This window comes from Macrobrachium rosenbergii, chromosome 41, assembly GCF_040412425.1.
Source record: "Macrobrachium rosenbergii isolate ZJJX-2024 chromosome 41, ASM4041242v1, whole genome shotgun sequence".
NCBI classification, from domain to species: domain Eukaryota; kingdom Metazoa; phylum Arthropoda; class Malacostraca; order Decapoda; family Palaemonidae; genus Macrobrachium; species Macrobrachium rosenbergii.
The window spans coordinates 2923590-2951027 of NC_089781.1; the positions used below are offsets into that span (position 1 = coordinate 2923590).

At 40.9% G+C, this 27438-nt stretch overlaps 1 protein-coding gene across 7 annotated transcripts in view; it reads right to left on the bottom strand.

Annotated features, from left to right (window-relative positions):
- Positions 1 to 27438, bottom strand: part of Usp16-45 (ubiquitin specific protease 16/45) — a 363690-nt gene that overhangs the window by 313929 nt on the left and 22323 nt on the right. For all 7 annotated transcript variants that reach the window (XM_067083793.1, XM_067083791.1, XM_067083792.1 and 4 more), the window contains one exon: positions 21338 to 21442. In XM_067083793.1, the coding sequence (XP_066939894.1) occupies positions 21338 to 21413 (76 nt within the window). In that variant the 5' untranslated portion in view covers positions 21414 to 21442. The remainder of the gene's footprint in view (positions 1 to 21337; positions 21443 to 27438) is intronic.

The window sequence follows — 27438 nt, forward strand, 5'->3', positions numbered from 1 at the left end:
TTTCTAATGTGCCAGGTTAGTTGGGCATTTACCATTTTCTCTATAAATTTGCATAAACGACTTGTTAAAGAAATTGGTCTGTAATTGTTTACATTGATGGGATCTTTTCCAGGTTTACGGATAGGAATAATTATAGCTTTACGCCATTCATCAACAAATAAATTTCGAAGCCATAAGTGGTTATAAAACTCTAATAAGTTTGACTTTGCCAAAGGTGCTAAATGGCAGGTCATTTCCAAACAAATACTGTCACCTCCAGGGGCAAATTTATTGCTGTTCAACAGAGCAAATTCCAACTCTTCCATATTAAATTTTCTATTATAGTATATAACTTCTATTGTTTCAAAATCTATTGTTATTAATTCTATACTATTTTTCTTTGTGCGGAAACGCTCATCTAAATTTTCGTCATTACTTACTTTTGCTAAATTTTCTCGTATTACAACAATTATTTCTTTTGGATCAACTATTCTTTTCCCATCTTTTATTATGGCATGTCTAGGTGGTTTAACATAGGTGCCATTTATTTTCCTGAATTTTAACCATATTTTTTGTATGGGAGTATTATTAGAGAGATCTGATACATATTTCCTCCATGAAATGATTCTTCCTTGAATTACTTCTCTTTTAAATTTTGCAGATATTTTGTTATGTAGAGGTTTTAATGTATCAATTTCTAATGATAATACAGTCAGTTTTTGTAAATTTTCTTCTAATATCGGTTATGTTTCATTTATCTTACTGAACTTTCTATTCAAATTAACTAATCATCTTCCAATTTGGTGTTTTATTTTTATTAATTCTGTTAGTTTTTCAGACCACCATGGACCTTTGTGTTTTGTTGGATGAGATTTTGATTTAGGTATTGCTTTATCAGCAGCATTTTTAATGAAATCGGCAAGATATTTATTAGTTTCATTATGGCCTTTTAAATATTCAAATGGTGGGATATTCCTAGTGTGGAATTCATATTGCTCCCAATCTGCTTAACAAATGTTATATTGAGGGGATATGCTTGGTGGGATTATTCTGTAATAATGAAATTAATACAGTACGTATTGGGAAATGATCGCTTGTATGCAAGTCGTCAACTGTATTCCAATCCAATCTGTCTACTATGTTTGTGGTACATAAGAGTTAACTCGATGGAGGAAAATGTTCCATTAATTTTAGAAAAATGTGCTGATTTCATTATCATGTATACAGCACATGTCATATGAATCTATGAATACTTCTATTTTAGTCCCTGCTCTATCTGAGTCTGTACAATTACAGTCTCACATTGGGTTGTGAGCAACAAAATCACCTACTATTCATGTACGTTCCTTGGCATTATTAAGTAATTTTTAAAATTTGTCAATGTTGTAATTTTTATTAGGTTGGTTGTATATATTATAAATTACATAATTATCATTTTTATTCAAATTTTAACACCTGATATTTGCAAGTCAGCGATGTTTACATGTACTTTGTCATAAACTACTTTGTTATGTACATATATGGCTGTACCTAAATTTCCTTCTCCTTCCTGTGATGTTGATGCTAAGGTATATTTACCTATTGCTGATATTGTTTTGTTGATATGTAAACATAATATCATTGGTTCATATTCTTTTAGTAATCGTTGTATTTCTCCTAGGTGTAATCTGGTCTGTAGACCATTTACATTCCACTGTATAATATAGCTATTGAAAATATCTTATAATAGCAGTCGAGTTTTGCTTTTTTTTTTGTGTTATCAACTTGGATTTTTTTCTAATAATTGACCCCCAACATTCATTTGTTTTCCTTTATAATCCACTAAGTGCTCAATGCACATGCAAACTTTTTCATGGGCACTCACATGTTATCTTTAACTTCAGTGTTTAGGATATCTGTACCCATAGGTTTTACTATTATTTTAGGAGATAAAGGTATATTCTTAGCTTGTTTTTGTTCTTTCTTTATATCCCTTGTCTTTGGTTTAACCGGTGTCGCTCTAATTATAATTGTTTTTTTTGTTTTGGGTGGTGTTCTCTCCAAAAGCCTTTTTTTATCTTTAATTTCCACTCCATCAAGACTTTCCTCTATTTCTTCTGTAGTAGTATCATCATCTTGTGCTATTTGCATTAACATTTCAAAAGAGTTGGACAAAATGTCACCCAAATCCTTTGTGCCTGTTTCTTGATTCTTTACCATTTTAGTTTTTTTCTGTAAAGCATTATTTCCTTCTTGAGATTTATTTTCCTGCGTTTTGTTACTTCTATCTGTATGTATTTTTGCCTCATTATTAGTTCTTGTTGCCAAGGCATATGTAAGTTTCTTAGCAGGATCTTGAATTCCCCTCACTTTCAATTATAATTTAGCCTCTCTAGTAGACATTCCTGTTCTTTCTTGAGGCATTTTCAATTCCGTATTGTATATGTTATACATGCATTCTTTGGATCTTGCATGATGATTCTGCCCACAGTTTATACATTTTGGTTCGCTACAATTCCATTGTGTGGCATGTTCTTCAGATCCACAATATGCACATACAGGTTTGTTTCAAGAATATTTTTTTGCATGCCCATATTTACTACAGTTCTGACACTGCAATGGCTTTGGGACATAGGGCCTTATTTTTCTGTTTTGACTTGAAACTTTATTTCTGGGGGTAGATCTTGACCCTCAAATTTTATTTTTGTGATTTTTAACATTTTCTTATTTTTTGTTTACTTGGCATATTATATGCCTCACAATCTTGGACTCTGGGATATCTTTTTTCAAGAGTCCAAGAGAATATTCTTTTTAATTGGTTCCTCACTGTTCTCAGGAAGCATAATGGTACCCTGAATGCTATTCATTGTGTCATGTTTTTTAATTTTTTACATTTATATTATCTATTGTTATTATAGACATATGGTCCTCAGAGTGACTCTTTGTTGTGGCTTTTATAAGCCACGTCTTTTATCTGTCTAAACGACACGTCTGTCATTGAATGTCTGTTTAATAGGTAGTTTTCTAACTTTAGGGCTGAAATTTTCTATTCTGTTCCTAAGGTTAGAAACCTTGACCAACTTCCACTACCAAAGGGGGAGTCAAAGTGAGTGAAGGTTGGGTGAAGACAATATTTACTTCTTTTGGTTTTGTTTTGTACTGGAGCATAAGGTTCCAGTGTAATTACATTACTATTTTTTCCTGATTTTCCCAAAGAGAGGTTGTCAGAGGAGGTTCCAGTGATTGTCAACTGTGCCAAGTCGCTACCATCAAAGGGCCCAGGGGTACTTAAATCTTTAAAACTACTGAACATAAAGATTGACGTATATAAAAAAATGAATAAACCTGAAAACCTTAAAAAGATACTATCAGCCTTTCATGGAGTTTATTCTTCCACCAATGGCACAAGTGAGAACCAACTCCCAAATGTCCGCTCCCTACCCTACCCCACAACATGATTTGAGTGGCCCAAGTGTAAGCCAAACCTGCTTGCTAGAACTGACTAGAATACAATCATCCCTACCCTAATCATGTTATGGGCAAACCGAATAGAATGCCGAGAGTCCTATCCCCAGAACCAGAACCCCCTTGGAATCCGTGGTCCAGCCCTAAAGAACAGTTCTGCCTTTGAGCTATCAATCTCATAACTCTCAGGTCCGAACATTATCGGGCAGTTGATGGTCCTACCACAGTTCCCACTATTTAGCTTTGGATATAAACCCAATCCCAGCTATGATATCTTTTCCTATTTAACAGGTCCAATAAATTTTAGCAAAAGTGGAAAATTCAACAAAAATTAATCCACACAAATTTATCATCATATATGACTCTTAGATTCAAACCCGGGAACAAATTCCTGGGGTTCAAGCACCCCTCATCATGTCAAGGTGGTCCCACATCGAGGGGGTCAACATTGCAAACAGGTCTTATCGATGGCTTTCCTCTCCGTTTCCACAGGTCGGTGCACGCCTGTGGATTCGTGTCCATTCTGTAGGTAGAACCTGTTTGTAGTGACTTAAGTCGTCTGCTAGAATATTTAATTTGCCCTGGATGAAGCATGTGACAATCCTGATGCGACTGCCCTGCGCCAAGAGGAGGAGATCCTTGGCTGCTTCGTAAAGGGAGGAGTGAGCACCTCCCCGCTTCTGGTTGTAAGCCAGTGCGGTCGTATTGTCCAAATGGACCGCGACTGTTTTGTTGCACATTGCCGCTGCTAAAGACTGCAGAACCAAATGAATTGCCTTCAGCTCCCTCACACTGATGTAGAGCTTTCTCCTGTCCTGAAACCACATCTCGGAAACTTCCAAATTCTCTAGAAGAGCCCCCCAACCCAGATCTGATGCGTCTGGGTATAAGGTTAGGCTGGGGCTCAGAGGATGCTTATGACTTCCCTATTAAAAACCTTCCTTCTGCGAGCCAACACAGAAGGTCCTCTTTGATCTCAGGTGTGATGGGGAAAACGAACGAGTCCGGAACAGTCTTCCTGTGCCAACTGGACTTTAGGAAGAATTGTAACGCTTGTGTGGAGTCTTCCTAAAGGCATGAACTTCTCGAAGGATCAGAGTGTGTCCAGTAGACTCATTCATTTGTTGGCCGAGCAGGACAGGAGAGAGAGGAAGTTTCGTACTGTCCAGAGGCAGGATTGGACTCTTTCATGGGACAGAAAAGCCCAAAAACTCAGAGTTGATCCTCATCCCTAAATAGAGAATCGACTGAATCGGCACTAACTGTGACTTCTTCAGGTTGATTAAAAGCCCCAATTCTTGGGCAAGGAGAAGTGTCTTCTGAAGGTCATCCATGCATCTTGCTTTTAAGAGGAAGTATAGAAATCAATCATCCAAATATAGGCAGATGTTGATACCTATAAGATGGAACCACTTCGCCAGAGGGGCAAGAACAAAGGTGAATACTTGAGGAGCTGTAGAGAGGCCGAAGCACATAGCCCAAAATTGAAAGACTGCCTTGGAACACAAACCTCAGGTACTTCCTGGAGTCTGGATGTACTGGGACATGGAAGTATGCACCCTGTATGTTGATGGTCACCATCCAATCTCCCTGGTGAATGGATGACAGAACTGACTGGTTCGTTTCCATTCTGAATTTTGTGTGAACAAAGAAATTCCGAGTGCTGACATCCAGGACAGGCCTCCAACCACCCATGACTTGGGGATGACAAACAGAAGGTTTCAGGAACCTTCTGCGCTTATGTCTTCGACCACCTCTACAGCTCTATCCCTGAACAGGGAAGAGACCTCTTCTGACAGGGCCGAAAACCTCTCCAAGCCTACCAAGTAGGCAGTCAAGCTGATAGGCGATGACACTAAAGGAGGTTTCTCCCTGAACGGGGTGGAATAGCCCTCTCTGAGGACTTCCAAGACCCATGGCTCTACATTCCTGGCTTCCCAAACGTGGATGACAGGCTCCTCACTTGTGAGAGGAGGGTTTAGCGGATGATTTATTGACAGGCAGGACTGACCAAAGTTTTGTGTGAGGGTGAGGTTGGAACTTTGCTCTTCTCCCTTGAAAGGGCTACTGTTGAAGCAGGGAGACTGTCCTTGCACTAAAGGAGACCATAGGACCACTCCCGACTCCTTGGGGCACTTGGCAGACTGTGCCAGCAGATCTTGAATTGATTTCTTCTGTAATTCTGCTGCTACATGTTCCACTGCAGCACGAGGAACCAAACTAAAATGGTCCAAGGGCGCAAACAAGAGAGCCGACCTTTGAGAGGGAGTGACCCCTTTTGTGGTAAATGAACACCACAGCTCCCTTTTCTTAAGAACTCCCACAATCTTCATAGCTAAGGCCCCTACAGTCCAGCCTAAGAAACTGAACACTTCAAAAACCTTGAATATGTCATGAACTAAATGGTCCAAATCTCGTGACGTACATGTGATCTTGGCAGAGGAAAATGCTGACCTACGTGCAGAATCAATCAGGCTGGAGAAGCCCTTAAGAGGAGACAGAAACTCCCAAGGAAGGAGCTTCCCCAGTGGCATAAGAAAGATACCTTTGCGACAGGCGAGAAAGAGGGGCACAAAAACAGCCTCACCAAGATCCCTCTTCTCTGTTAACCAACCATCAATCCCGGATAAGGCTTTCCTTGATGAGGAGGAAAGGACCAGCTTGGGCAGCCTGGAAGACTCTGCAGGCTGTCTCATCATAAACGCTGAACCAGGAGACGTCCAGGTCGCTGGAGTAAAGAAAGCTGGATAACAAAAAGGAAGTATTTCAAGAGAGCTGCATAAGCTGAAGTAGGTTGCTCCTGCTCCATGTCTGCATCAACGGACAAAATTGAAGGAGCAGCTAAGTCCGGTGGATCCTGAGTCGCTGTAGGAGGCATTTGTAAGAAATCCAAAATACTGTCCAGATGGCACTGGATAGGTTCCAATGAAGGATCATGAACAACAGGGGTATACAAACCAGCTGAGCCAGACTGAAGAGGCGGCGTTTGGTGCCCGGAATGGCGCCAAAAGCTTGACAGATGCTGGCGCTAACTGGACAGGTGTACACACAGACACAGGTGGACACGAGGGCACAGGCGAACCCTCGGACACAGGAGAACACTTGGACACTGGGCGCTCACTTGGATCCCACTGGGTGCTCGAAACCCACTGGGCGCTCAGAACGCTTATTAAAGGAGGACGACCACTTTGGAACCAAATACTGGCACTCTTCTACCAAAGGCTCAGGAGACAAACGACTGGGACTGTCCCAAAAGCTACAGGTGGGCTTGGGACTATGCTCCTGTTCTCTGGGCTGCTTGCAAGGAAGCGGGGAAGCGCGCTCAGCAGTGGATGCATGACTTTTCTATGTCCTAGACACACCAGAAAAGCACCAACTATGCCCCTTGCCCACACTGGAGTCCAAACCACCAACCTCCCTTGGACCTCCGGTTTGCCTCCTCCCAGGTTTAGGGGTTTGACAGGGACCTTCGTCTAGGAGCATCAGTAGGATGAGTAGTTACCTCCTCCCTGACACTACAATTGCACCAAGATCACTTGCACCCATCTTGTCTTTAAGAACATTGACTGAAGCCTCAATTTGGGCTAGGTATTGACCAAAAGACCCAACTTTCTGGTCCATCCTGGCTATGAGGCTGGAGATGGTATTGGATTCAGAAGTTCGGAAGCCAGGTAATGGAGTTGCTTGAAAAGTTGGAGGGCTGGTAATGGGGAAAAAACAACCACAGGCATAGACAGAACAGGTACATCTGGAGAAGAAACCTGGCAAGCAGAACCCCTAGCTTCAGCTCTAGCAGACACCCTTCTGTCTATTTCTGATCCCAATCTCTACGCTCTTCGCAAATTAGATCAGAACAAATTTGCCCTCTGCAATGACAGCAAATAGTATGCGAGTCATATTTGGCTGACATCAGTCTGGTATTGCAGCCTTTGTGCAAAACCAGATACTAGTCAAACTAGAGTCAGACATAATCGAAAAAGTCACATTCAAGAAAAAAGTCTGTCAAATCTATCTAAGCTAAATGTAATTAGCACAAAGGCTACCAAAAGGAATGAATACATCACCAAAGATAGCTATAGCCACAAACATCCAGTGAAAAAATCAAAACAAAAAGCTGCTCAAACAACTGATGTTCAGTCGTTGACCGGCAGAAACAAATTGAGTCTCCAGCTGTGTTGTACCTATTCTTCCCCGAAAGTGGGCGGGGCTAGTTATCTACACCAAAACAACAGAAGTGCTCCCGCAAATTTCAAAATTTAAACTGCCGCGTTAGTTAGAAACTAACAGCAATGTAATTGCTGTACTTGGTAAGTTACTTATATAAAACACAAAATTCATACAATATAAAAAAGATAACATGTTTGTGTTTATGTTTGAGTTTTGATACAAAACCTATACAACACTTTGCACTTATTGTGGCTCTCTCTCTCTCTCTCTCTCTCTCTCTCTCTCTCTCTCTCTCTCTCTCTCTCTCTCTCTCTCTCTCTCTCTCTCAGTGTTCTTATTAACATTTATTTAAAGTAGAACAGTATGACACCCATTCAGTAATGCAATGTTACATATATTTTTCACTATATGTATATTTGTATATACATGTGTATACACACACACTGGCATATCACATTAAGATAACTACACAATTACTGTACATCTGCTGCTCACCTCTCTCTCTCTCTCTCTCTCTCTCTCTCTCTCTCTCTCTCTCTCTCTCTCTGGTGGTTGTTCTTCAAAAAAAATTATGAAACTTTGAGAGAGAGAGAGAGAGAGAGAGAGAGAGAGAGAGAGAGAGAGAGAGAGAGAGAGAGAGAGAGAGAGAGAGAGAGAGAGTCCAGCAAATATATAGTTAGCATATTGTTTATCTTTACATGATGCACACGTACATATATAAACATGCATTTACACAGACTGAAAGACAGACATATCAACACTAACGCTACATTTCTGAGTTCGGCCCCGTGTCACCCGGTGAAATTCCATTCTTACACGAATTTCTAGGTATAAATATTGCTATATGTACCAGAGAAAAAAGCTTACAGGAACGCTGGAGTTACTACCCCCAGATCGAGCATCTTCGATGAAGATGTCGGTATAACCAAGGGTGAGTGAAGGAATCACCACCACAGAGCCCCACACGATAGACATCCCTATGTCAACATCCCCGAGAAGAGTGAGGGGCCGTACCAGCGCCCACGCTCCCCAGCCCGCCACGCGGCGACTCCAGCGCCATCTGAACTCATTCCATTTCTAGCACTTGATTTTTGCGCCACGGTGTTTGGTTAGCCTGTGTTTTTTTCGGCTTATTCTGTATTTTTGCCATGGTGTCGAGCAGCTTCACCATGTCCAAGTTAAGTACCATCTTCTTTTGGGGTTGTCTTATAGTTTGTTGGCTGTCTTAGCCCGTAATTGTTATTATTCGTGGCTTTGTTATGACGCTACGGCGTCCCCCAGCCAGCCATGTTGTCCGCGAGGTTTACCCACTCGGCTTGTTCTGTTTGGGTTTTTCCTGGTCGGCTCATGCCTTTTGCTTCCCCATAGGTCTCATCCTGGTGGTTTTCTAAGTGGGATTGTTCGGTTTCATTTTAACGATAATGTTTTGATCCGTTCCTTAGGTTCCCATATCGGGTTCCCGTTGTTCCCGCTTAGTTTTCTCACCGGGATGTTTCCTCTTGGACATTTTTATTAATGATTATATTTTTATTCATTATTTGTTGGCTGATGCTCGACATCATGCTACCTCTGCGTTGTCCTTTTCCGTGGGGACGTCAGGCTCATCCTGTCGTTTCCTTCGGTTAGGCTACGCACCAAACACGGTATATTTTTATATTTTTATTTTGTTTATTTTACACACACTTGATGATTTATTTGGTTATTTTGTCAGCCTAGTGTACGTTAGGCTTTTATTATTCTTGACCTCCCCCCCCACCTTGAGTTAGGTTAGTGAGAGGTTTGGGTCAGCAGGTTGAGGGATTTCTGTTGTCGTGCCTTCCTGTCCGTTGTTTGGGTGTGGAGTGAGTCCCCATTCTCCTCCCTCTTCTTTATGAAGGGGTTGAGCTCTGCTATGGGTATTTCTCCTCCACGAGCGTTATTTCCTCCCTTATGTTCGGCTCTGGTGGGTCTTCATCTCGGAAATTCTCTCCCTGTTGTTCCCTTTTCTCTCCTTTCCCTTCTCTTCCCCCTCCCTTTTTTCATAGGCTACGTCTATGTCTTTAGGGAGAATAAAGAGGTCTTGGTCATTCTTCCCCCTAGGTGTAGGCCATGATTTTTGGTACCATGCAGTTGAGCGGGTGAGTTTCTCCCCAGTCTCCTGTTCGCCTCTGCTCTGGCCTACTACCTTCCCTGTCCACTTCCACCCGCCCCCTCCCTACCCTGTTTTGGGTCCGCTTCGTCATCATCTTCTCTTGTGGGTGATGTCGGTGTCCGACTCTCACCCCATGTTGTGAATCTTTCTGGTTGAGGGATTCGCTCCCTCCCAGAGTTGGTTCCAGGTGACTCATAGCTGGGCTCATGTTTCGTTCACCCGCTCTCCTTTGATCGAGCAGGTTCTCGAACATCTCAGGGTTTTCATCTCGACCTTGTTCTTTGTTCGCTCCGGCGTTCGAGATACTTTAGTTGGGTTGACTGGCGCTTACATCTGCCCCGGTGGATCGTGGTGTTTGTTAGCCTCACCCTTCTTTGGTTCTCTTCGATAAGGTCCTGAGATCTCCGGTGTGGGTGGTTCCGGACTCCGGGGATCGTAGTTTTATGTTGTCTGTTAACCAATTATGTTACCATCTTATTGTGTTTTGTTTCCCCGGCGGCTCATCCCGCCTGGGGACTAGTGTGTGTTTATTTATGTCCCGGCGGTTTACCCCGCCGGTAGATGTTTATTAGTTTGAATTTCCCAGCGGTTCACCCCGCTGTTGAGCGGAAATTTATTTATTATTATTATTATTATTTTATGATGGTCATAGAGTCCGGTGATTTCACCCCTGGTTTCGCCGTTCTGTTCCTGGCATTCCTCGCGGTGAAGGTCCCGTTGATTCGGCCCCCTCGTCCCGCCGGTTTACTCCGGCAGTCGGCGGGGTTTATACCCAGCTTACCTTAAATTAAGTTACTTTTTAGTAGGCCCGTCTCTGACGTGGTTTTTCACTCCAGTTCTCCGGAGTACTCCGGCGGTTTACTGAAATACCCTTTGCCTACTTAGATTAAGTTTCTTAGAAAGGTAAGCTCATTTACTGTTTTCACTTACAGACTGTTTTTCGCTGTGAGGAGCCCGGTGTTCCGCCACTCTTCAGCAACCCTATGGCCATGTGGTGTATCGGACCCACGCTGGTTGTGCGGTCCGACTGGATGATCTGATCGTGTGGCACCCGGAGGGCTGCGAGGTGTGCTTTTCTTTTTGGGTGCACCCAGGACGAGTCGGTAAGCTATTTGCTTTCCACCCGTATGTTATTTCTGCCTTCCATATTGCAATGTTTTGGCTATATTTCGTAATTTTGTAGGTATTTTTTAGCCTCCCTTTGACTCACCCCCTTTTTTCAGGCTGACGAGTCCTCAAAAAAGAGGCTCTTGAGTCCCTCCGCTTGGGTGGCTGGGTTTGGGAGGAACGTTCCGTCGGGAAGCCATACATCCTCGACGAGAAGTGGAGAGACCTTTCTACCCCCGGAGCCCGGATCGCTGCGGCCGTACCAACTGAAGTGGCCGCCCCCATCATCGAGCAGATCTGGGTCGTGACCCAGCCACTTGTAGAAGAGACCCTCTACGCAGAGGTTTCCGAAGACGTCGCCGCTCTGGACCTGGACTTAGAGCCCATGAATACTGAGCAGGATCAGGTAGGTGGTGAGGTAAGTGAGGTAGTGGGGGCGGGCGCCCTGTTTGATTCCCCTTCATCATCAACCTCTTCTTTTCAGGGCTTTTCCAAGTCTTCTATCTTGAGGGACAGTGCTCCATCTACTGTCCCCAAGTTGAAGACTTCGTGGAAGGCGAAGGGCTTTAAGTCCTCGTCTTCCCGGAAGGCATCCCCTTTCCCCGTCGAAGGCAAAGGTCTCGCACCTTTGGCCTCCGGGAGTAAAGCTGGAACCTCGGGCAAAGGAGCGAGTAAGAGGGGCCAGACCCAGCCCTCCTCGCCAGCCTTCCTTTGACCCTGAAGCGTTCGCCAGGATGCTTTTAGCTAGGTTCTTGTCGGAGGTCGATTCTAAGCTTTCGAAGATCGCTGACAGGTTGCAAAGTCAGGAGAATCTGATTGCTGATATGGCTCGCTCTGGCGGTGCCGACCCAGTTATCAGATCCCTGATACTGCTTCCTCCTCCTTTTGACGTTGGAAACCCGTGGCGTTTTGCCCACGTGCCATTCGCCATGAGGATACCCTGACAATCAAGGGTTTGGGCACAAGACATCTGGAGGAGCTGGAGTTCTTCCCTGCTGACCTCTTGCCCCCCTATCCAGGCTTCGTTAGGCTGACGGAGGAAGCCTGGGTACGTTCAGATAAGGTCCCAAAGGAGACAGTGATCTTCCCTAGGGACCAGGCACAATCGGCTCTGCTTCGCACTCTCACGGAGCGGCAAGCAGATAATACCAAGCTCACTCCGTTCAAGGGAACTATACTATGTTCTCCTTGGGTGACAAGTTACCCACTCCCTGCATGAATAAAGTTGCTTTGGCAACTGCTCATGCCTGCTTCAAGGCAAACCTCTGCCTCAGCTCAGGAGACGGACTCCACATCCCTGGTGTTCCCGGGGTGAGGAGTTCTGGAGGGACGCCCCATCTTCTTTTACGGTGGGCAAATTAGATGCCTTCTGTGCGTCCTCACAATTCAGTGAGCAGCTTCCAAAACTCCCAGAAGCTCTCCTGAAGACGGAGTTCGAGGCAAGGACGAGACTGAGCCAGTCTCTAAATTCCTTGTGTCTGTCTGAGGCGGTGGCCGTCTCATGCGCAGATGAACAACTTTTCCAGGTTCTGGCTAAATCCCTGCTGGCAGGTTTTCAGGCAGACCTGTACGACTTCATGATGGCTAAGCTGGAGTGCCGCAAATTCATTTTTGCGGATGCCACCATTCGCCATGAGCCTAATAAGCTCATGAAGAGCTCCATCTGGGGGACTAACCTCTTCCCAGAGGAGGAAGTCTCGAAAGTCCTGAGCGAAGCTACTAGGGCTAATCAGAGTCTCAGCAAGGTGGGGTATTTCCGCCTTCAAACGGAAAAACTCCCGAGGCCGGTGGTTCCCAGGCTAAGTCGGGAAGCGCTTCAGGAGAAGGAGGCCTCATCCCCAGACAGTGGTTCAAGCTGTCCCAGTCTCAGCGGTAGGCCAACCCTCCACCTCCAAGGCTCAACCCCACCAATACATGCTGGTCCAGCCAGCCCAACCTCTTGCTGCACCATCGCACGTCTCTTCTCCGCGCACAACTCCTCCTATGAGGGCCGTGGGGTCTTTCACAGCCTTAATAGAAGTGCAAGGGGAGGCAGGGTCGCGCCCCATATAGAGGTAGGTCTGGATCCGCCTCTCGAGGCAAATCGGGCGTGGTAGAAGAAGCAAGCCCTCTTCCTCCCACTGAGACCAATCAGGTAGGTGGTCGCCTCTACTGGTTCAAGGACCAGTGGACCTTCAGCCCTTGGGCACACAGTATTGTGTCCAAAGGTCTGGGTTGGAGCTGGATCAGGATCCCCTCCTTGACCAGGTTTTACCAACCCCCTCCAAAACTCTACAGGACTTTGTAACAGAGCTTCTCAACAAGAGAGCAATAAAGAAAGTAAGGCACCTCAAATTTCAAGGCAGGTTGTTCACAGTCCCAAAGAAATATTCCGGCCAACAAAGAGTGATTCTAGATCTATAACGTCTAAATCGCTATATAAGATGCGACAAGTTTCGCATGCTTACGGTAGCTCAGGTACGGACTCTACTTCCGCGTGGAGCCGTCACCACCTCTATCGATCTTTCAGACGCTTACTATCACGTCCCGGTTGCGCTGAACTTCTCTCCTTCCTGGGTTTCAAACTCGGGAAACAAGCCTACTCCTTCAGAGTCATGCCTTCGGACTCAATGTAGCCCCAGAATTTTTACGAAACTGGCGGAAACAGTCGCTCAGCAACTACGGTCCCTGGGAATCTCCCTGGCGGCTTACCTGGACGATTGGATAATCTGGGCTCCGACAGTTCTGGAGTGCCGAAAGGCTACGGCCATAGTGATCAAGTTTCTGGAGTCGTTAGGCTTTCAGCTGAACAGAGAAAAGTCCCGCCTGACTCCGAATCCCGGTTTCAGTGGCTAGGCTAGGCCTCCAATGGGACCTGACTTCCTACAGGTTGTCCCTCCCGCCACCCAAGTGGGAAAGAGATTGCCGCTACCAGGAAATTTCTGAGGGACAAAGCAGCTTCCCGCCGGTCTCAAGAAAGGATTCTCGGCTCCCTTCAATTCGCCTCAGTGACGGACCTGCTCTTGAAAGCGAAACTAAAAGACATAAACAGAGTATGGCGGAGACGAGCCAATGTCAGGCTCAGAGACAGGATCTCTTCAATCCCCCGCGAATCTTGAAAACAAGACCCGCCATGGTCCACAGTCAGTGGCCTGTCGGGTCGGTTCCACTTCAATTTCCCCCTCCGGCGTTGGTAATCCACACAGACGCTTCATTAAGCGGTTGGGAGGGTACTCACCAAAACAAAAAGTTCAAGGAACGTGGTCCACAATGTTCCAACAGTTTCATATAAACACCTTGGAAACTATGGCAGTGTTTCTAACACTCAAGAAACTTCGCCCCGCCAGCCAGAGTCACGTCAGGCTTGTGCTGGACAGCGCCGTGGCGGTTCATTGCATCAACAGGGGCGGCTCCAAATCAGGTCGCGTAAACCAGGTGATGGTAGCAATCTTCTCCCTGGCGAACAAGCACGGCTGGCATTGTCAGCCACCCACCTAGCGGGGGTACGGAACGTGGTGGCGGACTCCCTGTCCAGGACTACTCCGTTGGAGACGGAGTGGTCTCTGGACGGAGACTCCTTCAAGTGGATTCGCCGCTGGGTTCCGGGCCTCCAAGTGGATCTGTTCGCCACGGAAAGCAATCACAAGCTTCCCTGTTACGTGACTCCCAACCTGGACCCCCAGGCTTTTGCCACGGATGCGATGTCCATAGATTGGAATTGTTGGGAGAGGATATATCTGTTTCCTCCGATAAACATGTTAAAAGTCCTACACAAACTCAGGTCAAGTTTGCTGCAAAGAAGGGAGCAAACATTGACCCCGCCAACACTCTGTTTTTGGAATCAGACAAGAGAGATTCTACTCTCAGACAATACGATTCGGCAGTCAAAAAATTGGCGTCCTTTTTAAAGGTATCTGGAGCCCAAACTATGACAACCAACTTAGCAGTTACTTTCTTTAGGTCATTGTTTGAAAAAGGCCTTGCCCCGGCCACTATTACTACAGCTAAATCGGCCTTAAAGAAGGTATTTTTTGTACGGTTTTAATATTGACCTTACCGATTCATACTTCTCCTCCATCCCCAGAGCATGTGCCCGTTTGAGACCAGTAACTCGCCCTGCTTCCGTTACTTGGTTCCTCAACGATGTTTTGAAATTAACCACTGACATTGATAATTCTCTATGCTCATACTTGGATCTGTTAAGGAAAACCTTGTTTCTGATTAGCTTAGCTTCAGGTGCCAGAATTTCAGAGCTATCGGCCCTCACTAGAGGTGATGATCATGTTAACTTCCTTCCATCCGGAGAAGTCCTCCTTTCCCCTGATCATACGTTCTTAGCTAAGAATGAAGACCCTCAGGACAGGTGGTCCCCTTGGAAGGTGGTGCCTCTTCCTCAGGACCAGTCATTGTGTCCAGTATCTACCTTAAAGTCTTACCTACAAAGAACTCCACAGTTTAAGTCGGGTCCTCTTTTCATCAGGGAAAAAGGTGGTACTCTCTCTTTGAATGCTATAAGACAACAAATTCTGTATTTTATTAAGCAAGCTAACCCGGATTCAGTTCCAAAGGTTCATGATATCCGAGCAGTAGCTACCTCCACTAATTATTTTTATAATATGGATTTTGCCGAACTTTCCAAATATACAGGATGGAAATCACCTCTAGTGTTTAAACGCCATTATTTAAAATCACTCGAAGCTCTAAAATTTTCTACAGTGGCTGTGGGAAGTGTCATCTCCCCACCTTAATTATCCTTATCCCTTTCCTTTCCCCCCCGCCCGCCTGCCTCATTTATTTCACTGCCTGCCTTCTGGATCGTTCATGCCTCGCTGCCTTGCTCCTCATACTCGATATTGGTTTATCTGATTATTGCCTGTCTTGTGTTTTGGATTTTGATATGCTGCGGATTTAGATTTAGTCTGAGGTACTGAAGCGGTTTTTATTTTGCTTCATGTACCTCATATATTTTTGTCTGTCATTTATATCTCTTTGCTTTTAGGTTTAAGTTTGTAATTACTGGTTATTCTATTGATTTGTAGGGGCCTCTTATTTTCCCCTATTGTACTACATATTTGTATATCTATTTGCATATCTACCTTGTTCCTAGATTAAGTTTGCTTTTTCATGATAATCTTTGATGTGAGGTGTTATATGCCACCAGTATTTACTTATAGTTAACCCGATTTTCACTGTTGAGATATTTTTATTAAATCTATTTTTCCATAGCATGTGTCTCTTTCCATTACCTTTTGTATTTTGTTGCAGCTTTGCAGTCTTGGCATGATTCTCTGATACTATTTCACCGGGTGACACGGGCCGAACTCAGAAAAGGGATTTTGACAAAGGAAAATCTATTTCTGAGGGAGGCCCGTGTCACCCGGTGACCCCCCCTAGAATATTTTGAGGTACAGGTTCGCCCCCCCTACTGGCTCATGCCAAGCCTGGGGATGGTGCTAGTCTGGAATGAGTTCAGATGGCGCTGGAGTCGCCGCGTGGCGGGCTGGGGAGCGTGGGCGCTGGTACGGCCCCTCACTCTTCTCGGGGATGTTGACATAGGGATGTCTATCGAGTGTGGCTCTGTGGTTGTGATTCCTTCACTCACCCTTGGTTATCCGACATCTTCATCGAAGATGCTCGATCTGGGGGTAGTAACTCCAGCGTTCCTGTAAGCTTTTTTCTCTGGTATATATAGCAATATTTATACCTAGAAATTCGTGTAAGAATGGAATTTCACCGGGTGACATGGGGCCTCCCTCAGAAATAGATTTTTCCTTTGTCAAAATTCCTTTTCAGTAATTATTAAGTACAATAATGTGCTACACTGAATAAAGGTCACTAAAAATACTGTACCAAAGAGAGAGAGAGAGAGAGAGAGAGAGAGAGAGAGAGAGAGAGAGAGAGAGAGAGAGAGAGAGAGAGAGAGAGAGAGAGAGAGAGAGAGCGTCACAGTATGTGTGTACTGTTTCATAATTCGATGCTCCTGTATGTATAGACAGGTACTGTAATGAGGCCCCAGTGGGGTTGGGTAACTTGAGACATTTTAGTCTAAGACAGAATTGCTGAATTCCATCAGTAGGTAATAAAGTAAATAGTGATGTTTCAAAATCATAAGGTGTAAGTTGGTTGGCTGGGGTAACTGCATTTCTTTTGACCAAAACTCTTAGAATTTCAGAGCGAATACTTCCACAAAGCAGAATAATTTTTTAAGAAATTCACATTATGTTTTATACCTTTAATTAACAGTGATTTCCTAGTCTGTAGTATACCTATGGTAAAAAATGACACTACCTGTACATGGCTCCATAGAATTTTGTTCAAAACTAACATGCAACTAACATGGTGTAGATCTACCTCCTCTTTGGATGCAAAAACACAAATAAATTATAAAATAAGGCTGTAATGTATTTCATAAAGTGAAATATGTCATATATATCAAAACTGTAAGAAAATACTGGGTGTAGCCAAATTTTTGAAAAAGTTAAAAAAATGTCCAAAATTTTTGTTAGTACAGCGCTGATGCGTTCAACAATAAAAAGTCTTCATCAAACCTAGAGTATGTTAAAATATGAAAATAAAAACCTAAACCCTTTTTTATAACACTGACATTGCTTGCATTGCAACCATAAAATTGAAAAGTCCTATTTGATTATTTTTACGCCTCCACACTGAAGAAAGATGAATAAATAAATACGAAAGTATTACTGTAGCTAAAATGCATCTGTCAATATCAACGGGTGGGAGTGGCCTGGGTGACACAACCATCTGAGTGACAGAAACAAGAACCAGCTTAAACATAGGTTTACATTGTGTAGAGACCATGAAATGACCTTGAAAATATTAATTTTATATTGGTTATAGGAATAAAGTACTGTACAGTATTTGTATTTCTATAAAAAAAATCTATTGAGGAAAATGAGGCGGGAAGCAGGAGACGAGTGTTGGGGAGATCTTGAGGAGTTAGCCCAGGACAGAATGTGATGGCATGAGTTCATCGAGGCCGTATGATTGATGATTGATATTATTCTTAACCACTTCATCAAAAATAATGGTTTACTAGCAAATGTTCGCCTATGCAATTACACTTTTGTTAATGCCAACAGTTTGATATTACGAATAAAGGTGCTAAGTTTTCTTTACTTGCTGAAAATACATTACATTTAGCATTAATATTTCTGTATTAATAATTTCTGGCCGGAGAGTAAATCAAGTCATCTACACATTCTTGCACTTCAAGTACCTAAGCCTTGGCACTAATACTAATAAATAGTTAGATTAATAGCTATCTTCTCGATACATCAAATCACCTTCATCTTTCATTCTTCAAAGAACAGGTAATCTCAAAAAATAAATTCTTCAGTAAACAAGATCGTAATCTCAGAAGCCTTAGATTATTTTTGTTAGGCCTATAAATCATTTCACAACATACTGGCAATTCTAGCATAGCCCAAAATTTCAAAATTCAAAAGAAAACTTTTTGTAATTCATATTCTTATTCTAAAAATTTGATTATGACTGTTAAGCTTATTAAATCTACTGTTATATGTTGTAGAAGAAGTTACAATGACCACTTTGAGTAGCAAGTTAAGCATGTTTAACCATGCTTTGAGCACAAGCAATGTAAGACAAGAAAATTTTTTTATGTCACATTGATTATAATTATACCAATGTACAAAATGGATCATATTTATATACCCATAGGGAAAATAGTGTTAGCTGTGAATTCACAAATTTGTCGACATGTAAGACATTGAAATGGAAAAAGTTTAATACTGCTTGGCAACCATTATGTTGAGCCTGAGATTTTGGATGATACAAAAAGAATTATGTTGCATAACATTTGAGCAAGTCTGTACATATACAGTGGAATTACACTTCTTTTAATCACAAATTTTAGAATTTCACAGTGCATTCTCTCACAAGAAAACAGAATCACTTAGAAAAAATTCATGTAAGGAACGGCTTTCGTAAGTTTGATTAACAATGATTTGCAATAGTGTGATATCCTATTCCGAATTACCAGTACACTACATACAGTACATACATGCAATTACACTTTATTTAACCAAATATCTTGGAATTTCTAAACACATGACTGCCACATGAACAAAGAGTGACATTTTCACTTTAAAAAATTATTCTGTAGGCATCTTTAGCACTGTACACATCATACAGTACCGGATAACTTTCTTGACTACTGTAGTTAAAACTTTTAACACACTAGAAAAAATAATCAAATATAATGATAACTTTACTTGCAAAACCAAGAGCATATTCCCCCACCCCTCCAGTCTCAACAATTCATCCAAAAAGAACAAAATCTGATAAGCTGAGGCCTGTTAAGGTGTCACTGTAGTACAGCTACTGGATACAGAATCAGAACATGCAGACAAACATACCAACTACAGCACACATCTTATATGTAGTGTACTACCTAATGTATATAGAGCAACACACTGTATTTGGATAAAATTTTGTCCTCAGACTTCTGTATGTGCTCCTACAAATGTACTGTCTGACAGTGTAACACTACTGCAATGAAGTGAAACAGGTATTCAGTAATATTGAGGGTGTTTTACAAATCATCTCTCTTTTTTTTTCTCAGCTTACCCTATAGTTGGGGTCTCTGAGGTGCTTTACAAATAAAGGTAGATACATATGTGTAATATGCACATATGGTATGCACATGCAAGTAAAGTACAGTACTGCATTTCCATGAGTCTACAGTATCAGGCAAAGGAAATTTCCTTTTGTTTTTATCTCACAGCTTAACTCTTATAAATGAATTAAAATGTATGGCTGTTTAAAATACATTTCCGTTTAAATTCCCACTTTGTAAATTTGAGCTAAATAAGCAAATCTAAAAACTATAAAAAACTAAACCCCTTCAGTCTGAATCATCAAGGTCTTATTGTACAACTTTTCCTTCTACTCTTGAACTTACCATACACTAATTTCATTAAAACTCTTGATCTGCGCACCATCAAACTTTTATAAACTGAAACTGCTACTCTCCTTCCAGACCACCTGTTACCTACAGTACCTTACTTTCCCAATCAAAATCATACCATTCACCTTACCCAGTATACTTATTAATCTTCTTTTCTTCTTCATCTCAGTCAATTTGGGTTTACTTTTTTTTTAATGAGCCTCCTCTAGCTGTTTTATCTTAACTCATTTCATAATTGGGTTTGGCAAATGTTTTACACAGGGATGCCCTTCCAAACTCCAGCCCTCTACATTTATCTGGGACTGGGACCAGCACTGAAATCCTTATTCACCTTTATCAACTTTATTCTTGGTCAAAAGTAAAATATCCCTCTCAACCACTCATCTGAAAACTTTCCATTCACTCCAGGCATAACTTAGCACCCTTGGCAATTATTCAATTACATTATTACAATCATAATGCAGATCCTAACTTGCAATCCCATCAATGCCTGGCCCATTTTTGTCCTTTAAAATTTTATTTGCTGTCCTTTCATCCTCAACAGTTATTTTCAAAAGCATTCTCATATTCCACTAATCTCTTCCACTCTTGCACCATTCAAAACTCTATTCTATCTTCTGCATTCAAAAAGGTTCAAAATACTCAAACCACCAACAGAACTGCACAGTTTTCAAAAAGCATTTCCCCATTTGCATATTTCCCTCAAAGATGACAACCACAATCATCGTCCTCATCATCAATGGTTAATAGGGTAAAATTTTGTGCATTAACCACCATGTCATTTCCCATGATACGGGTAACTCTGGAGACAAATACTGCTTCGGTCATGTTCATTTTTTAACATCTCTTCATAAGCGTCCATCCCCACACACACTCTGTTACTCACCTCTCTGTATCCTTCATCTGATCTCTTGGTTCCTGGCTATTATGGTGTCTCTATTCTGACTTCTCTTTCAACCCACACCAAGAAAACATTTTCACTATTCCTCTCCTAGTTTCACATATATCTAAATTAAACAGACTATTCATTAGTCTACTGATCTCAATTCTCTTCATAAGATCCAACAACCTAAAAATGCTCTGTCTTTTTACCTATTGCAAATCTTAATATTTCTACATGCCTTTCTTAATACACATACTCTCTCTCTCTCTCTCTCTCTCATGTGTTTATAGGTGTTGTGTGTGTGTATGTAAGAAAGGAAACAAAGATTTTAAAATATTGTCACAAATATAATAGAACCTCTACAGTATTGCACATTTCACAGGTTATAGCCTTCACTGACTCAATATTAATATAACTAATTTTTTTTACTGCTATATTTTATTTGTTGCATTTTCTAATTGTCTACAGTACATACCCTAATTATGAGGCCTACATATCTACAAATCCATATGCAATGAATATGAAAAAGCATATTCCTAAAGTGGGTCTACATAAGAGCTAGAAAAGCAACTAGTTATAAAAACTGACAAAAAGTCTCTCACCAAACTGCCCAACAACAGACTGCACTGTACTGATCGCAACTGCTGATCTCATTCTGACATAAAAACCCAACAGTGAAATTTTATAGTACAATATTTACCTGATATTTCTTCGTCTTCCCCATCACTGCTTTCCTCTGCATAAGGATCTGACTGACGCTTTAGCCTTGCACGCATTGCTTCCTTCTTTTTCTCCTCCTTTCGAGCTAAAATAAGACAGAAATTTATTAGAACAGCAATTTACTAATCTGACCCCTTGAAAAAGCTAAGGCTCACTTTAGTTTTCTTCACCATTAAATGATTCTTTTCAATTCAATCATAAAATTAAAATTAATGAAAAAAAAAGTACTAGTTTAATCTATGACTTCTAAACTGGTTATCATGAACATGCCAGGCATATATCAAATATAATAACAAAAGTTTTTTACTACAAGACTTCTCATCAGAAACACAACACACAAAAACAAAGTCAGTTAGTAAAAACCATTTCTTACTTCCAATGAAAGACAAAACTAAGACATTCCCCACACAAAAAAATTCAAAATGCACACAGAAAAAAGAACACTACAAAAACTAAAACTTCTGAATTTATAGGGGCTTCCTCTCTCTCAAGTTGATTAGACAATCTTTTCAAAAATAAACATAAAAATTCAACACATACAGTTGGGACTTGACTTACTCTGGGATTTCATCCCAAGACCCAGCTTAAGTAAAAACTACACCTTATAGAAAATACAGGTACTGTAATTCAATACATTATTTATGATGTTTGCATAAGTATACATAACATATGCACATCCTCCTGCATACAACATGCAATAAAAATCATTCCTATATTACTTATTGTACCAAAATAATGCAAATATCATGTAAATACAATAAACGTTCAATAGTTTTGCACAAGGAATGCATATTGGCAAAAATTAAAAAGAAGTCTGCGCACATTCAGTGCTGATACAACCATCAGTACCATAAATGCATACATAATACACGTCAGCACGCTCAACTTAACATTGTTTAATCTAGAATTACATACTCCTTTTGATTAATGACATGAAAGAAACTGTCACCAAAGAATTATAATAAATACCTTACTATAAATATCATATAAATTATAAATCATACAAATTATAAATCAACCCATCTCCACCATGACAGCTTTGTGCTAGGTTTAACATGTGGCTATACAGTTTACAGTATATATACTGTATTTGTAAATTTTACACATTTTTAAACTTGCTAATACCATGCCACAAATCACACATATCAAATTTACTTTACTTTTGAATAATTTACACCCAAAAGGAATTAAAAATTAATTATTTGCAAAAATAACCTAATAACAAAACTCAAAAACAAACATTTGACATAACTGTGATCAAGCATGTACAATCATGTAGCCAGGTTATTTTCAACATACAATAGGTTCTACTTCCATTAAAAAACCCTATTTCTGTAATGCAAAATGCATTTTTCTTACAAACCCACATATCACAATGCCCATATCAAAGCCTAAGGTCTCAGGCTGCGAGGCAAAAGAAAGAAGTAATATCACCACACACAAGCCTCTTGACCCTTATATATTTACTAACCAATCATTCATAATTTTGTTGGAAACCATACAAAGAAACGAGATTCGCCAGGGGTGGGAAGAGAGCATGCATGGTATGACTGATTTGTTTGCATAAAAAACATTTGTATTATAAAAACATTGTTTCATCACAGCCCCATTAACCAAGAAAATACTCCTACTACAATCAGTTCATGGACTGTTTCTGAGTAATGTGACATGACTGCAAAATGTAAGCTACAATATCTCCACTCTGTTCAAGAACCTCTAACAGTGAAAACAAACAATGTCCATGCCATTAGAAAGTAACAAGCAAGATTGCTTGAGAAATTCCTTCCAAGGCAGGAGACACCAGTGGCTGTACTCAAAGCCTTTTCAGACTTCTGCTGCTTATGTAGTTAAAAGATCTCACAAACCTAGTTCTTAGCTGAGTTGAAGAGCAGCCTTGGTGTAAAGGATGACTTCAGAAGGGTTGGCACGTTGTGTGTGGTGAGAATCCTCAGTCACCAGCCAGTCCTCATGCAAAGGCTTCTTGGACTTCTTATTAGAGGTAGAAAGGGGCAGAGAAGAAGAAAGGGGAGAAAAACCTGTGCTTCCATTTCTTCACCTTACTCCATAAGTTACACTCTTCTCTCCTGTAATACTGTATAAGAGTACAGTATAAGGTAAAAACAGGTAAACAACAAAGATCAGGAGAATAAGGAACAAGAGCAATCTCATGGGGTTTCTCCAACAGGAACCATCATCAGGGGTAGTGGATCCCTTAGCTGAAGCTAGGTGGTCCAAGAACAGTGAGAACAAAGGGTCACCCAGAATACCAAGGGTAGGCCACAATGACTTAAGGTACAAGGACTGTCAAGATGCCTGAAGCAGCAAGCATTGTAGGTGTAGGTGTGAACAGACCACAAGCTTTCATAGGCAGTTCACCAGGAAAGACATCAGCATGTGCACCTGGGCTACCAAGAACAGAGAGCATATGCCCAAATTCCTTATCAATGCACTTAACCCCCTCAAAGTATGAGCAGGAGCAGCACCAGAAGCATTGGGGGTGTCAAAAGGGGAGTGTTACCCGCTGCAAAAAATGGAACTAGTGGTTATTTCTCTGTGTTCCTGAACTTCTTCCCACAGAAATTCCACTGAGACGATCAGCTAGCACACTACTCATGGGGCAAATCAGGAAAGCAAACACTAACCCTCCTCTAAGAACAAATACAGAGAGGATCTATAGTTAAGGGCAATAAGAAACATCCCCATACATTATCTCACCCAACACATTCCTTACTGCACAGCAATATTGAACAGCATCCATACTCAGAAAGCCCAAACGTAATAAAAATAAAGCAGTCAACCAAAGAAATACTTAGGTTTCAATTGCAAGTCAGTGGAGGACACAGCAAATTCCATGACACAGGACAGTAGCCAAGGAAAAATTGCTGGGATACCAAAAGGTAACCTGACAATACTCCATCACTCATTTATTACCACCAATTAACCATCCTGTTACCAAGCTTCAAAAATCATTTCTAGCTTGTGCTAGGAATATGCCTAAATAAATGGTGATCTTATTTATGAAAATTAGGCTATAAAGCCAAGCACCGGGGTACTTTCAACTATTTAGTACTGAAGACAGTGAAAAGAGTTAGCTGGAGCCGTTGGACAGCAAGATGGAAAAAAGAATGCTCTAATGGGTAAAGGCTTAAAAGTGGGTGCAGCTAAAGGCCAAAGGGACAATGCAAACAACCTTCAGTGATGCCTACAGTGCATGATGTGAGGTGCACTCATGGCACTTCCCCCCCTACACGGTATGAAAGACATTGGTTTGTTTGTATTTTCAAAGGAAAAAACATCCTTTTATATTATCACCAAGTTTCCCATTTTTAACATGAAATTAAAAATTCAACACGAATTCTGGTTATCAGATGACAGTTTAATTAGCAACTCTGAATGCGAGCAAGAATTTTAGTGAAATTTTATTAAAGTCCTGCTAAATTCATTTATGTACACATGGTTTCTGAGTCCTAAAGTACAATCAAAGCCCTATGAATGTCACTGTACTTTAGACATAACAGGTTCAGGTATATAAACTGTAAGCACTTGTATTTTATGTATAATCAACTTTACATTTAGACTAACAAATGAGGCAAATCTGAGCAAAAAGAAATGGTGGCCAGAGAGGAAGTGAACATTTATGGTAAACTGATGTCGCTGACAACAAAGAGCAGCAGCAATACAATAAAGGAATTTCTGCTGGGAAACTACTTTCCTAATTGGAGAGGTGCTGGTACTTTCTTAAGTGTCATCTCAAATGCAAAAGTCTCTAGTACTAAATGTGACAGAGCATAATGTACAGTCTTATCAATCTTGAATACAATTTGCTTTTCTGCAGCTATTTACTGGTTAAACTACTTAACTGTCAAAGAATCACTAATTGTAACAGTCCACTACAGTATACCTCACTGGAACATAGGAAGTACAGTATCTTTCTTAGTAGCTTTTTGTCATCTGTTTTTCCATTTCATTCAATACTTTGTAATCTCATCTTTTCTACCGTCTGCTTTTGCATTCTTGTCTCTCTATCTTTTGTTTGCACTTGCCATCTCTACATTTTGTCATCCCTTCCTTTTCACCCTCTACCTTTTCTTTGTTGTCTTTCAATTTATCTCTATACACTTATTTGCTACATCCTTTTTACTAAAACTTGCATATCTTTTCCACTGTTTCTGCTGTTTTTCTTTAAAAATTTTCTCACTCCTTTCCTTGAATCATCAATTCTTTCAGGATTCATTTATCCCTCTATTCAAGCCTAAGCCACCTGTTCATGTAGTTTTTCATTACTGTATATACTTTGTCTTTATCCTTACTTAAGCTTATCCTTTTCCTCACTCGCATTTTAGATCTAATGGTACATCCATACTTCAGGATCCATTCTTTAAAGGTCTCCTTTCTTACTTTTTCTGTGTAGCAATTGGCAGAGAAACAGCTATCATCAATTCTTTCACCTCCAAATGGTGAACTCATCAATCACTCCTTGGTTTCTTGAAAATGATAATACAGTGCAACAATCTCTATTATTCCAAGGGAACCCTTCTTCATCTACAGGATACACCCTTCCTACTCTCCACCTGATGATGATTCAACAGGATTATGTTTCCTTATCCCTTTCTTTTTGTTCCTTGACTGACAGAGAACTGCTTGACAGGGAATAACATTCAGCTAAAAGCAAAATTGTTGTAATTACAGTAAAACTCGAGGTTTTCATCACTGTAATTCAACATGGTTAAAAGTTCTACTCCCATCAAGCCATCTCCTTACAATTACTCGAATCTATATTGCCTATTATTCTCTCAGCACAACTTCAGGATAACCAATGACTGTTTTCTTCTACTACTTCTCTAAGCCATGAGCAGGGTCTTTTCTTAATTTTCATTAGTATGATTACTTTTTGTGTCAAGTTACTTTCACAACAATCACTTTTAGAACCTGGCTAGGTCTTACTTACCACTTTCTTTTCATTGTAACACAACTGCTTCTGATACCAAAACCTCAAGCAATTTTTCTTCTAATTTTTGTCTACTCTATATATCAAAATTTTCTTTTTCATTTATGATGTTTAAAAAGATGACTAAAGCACACTGTAAATTTTGTAATTATGATCTGCATTCACATTTTTTTCATGTAAATTCAGCCAGATACATCACAATGTGTTTACCCACCTCTTCATCCTCTAATTTTAGGAGCTCCACTCACTAAACTCACACCAACATCCCTATTATACAGTACAGTATATATTCTAGTACAGTACTTGTATAACTTGCTGACCAATCACAGTTCTCAATTTGTGGGCTTACCATGATTCAATGTCTTACAACACTATTTACAAGAAACCTCATACAGTACTAAAAGCCTCAATAATCATTTAAAAATATCTTAACACCTTTACAACAATTATTCAGAACATGATATACCTCCCTGAACTAAAAATTAAAGAATAAATAAAAATATTAAGGGTTGTAATTCATATAAAAATATAACTTTTATGCTTCAATCAGAGAGAGAGAGAGAGAGAGAGAGAGAGAGAGAGAGAGAGAGAGAGAGAGAGAGAGAGAGAGAGAGAGAGAGAGAGAGAGAGAGAGAGAGAGAGAGAGCACAATACCGCATGAGACTGAGAAATGACTGGTAACAACCTTACCAAACCTGACACCATCAAAAATAAGCATGAGTATGATTCTTGGGGATTCACATTCAACACACACAAAAAAGGACCATTTTGTGTAACCATTTTTTGTCTATAAGACCACCATATGTCAGAACAAGTAATTTTGCATTGGAGAGAGGGGCAAAGAAAACTAGGTTGAATAAAATAACTGTTCAAGTTTTCTGTTTTCTATTTAAAGCTGTTTGAATGGAAATCACATGAACAGTATTAAAATCTTACCAAACAACAACTGTATGCTATATTCATTCAACACCCATGAATTATATCCATAACCAACAGATATATATACAGAATTTAAATCAAAGGGAAAGGAAGCCTTTAAATTTTACCTACATATAAAACAAAACAAATACCATTACAGGGTGTTAGAAAAAAAAAAAAAAAAATGGGTCAATAACCAGACAGCTCTTCTCAAA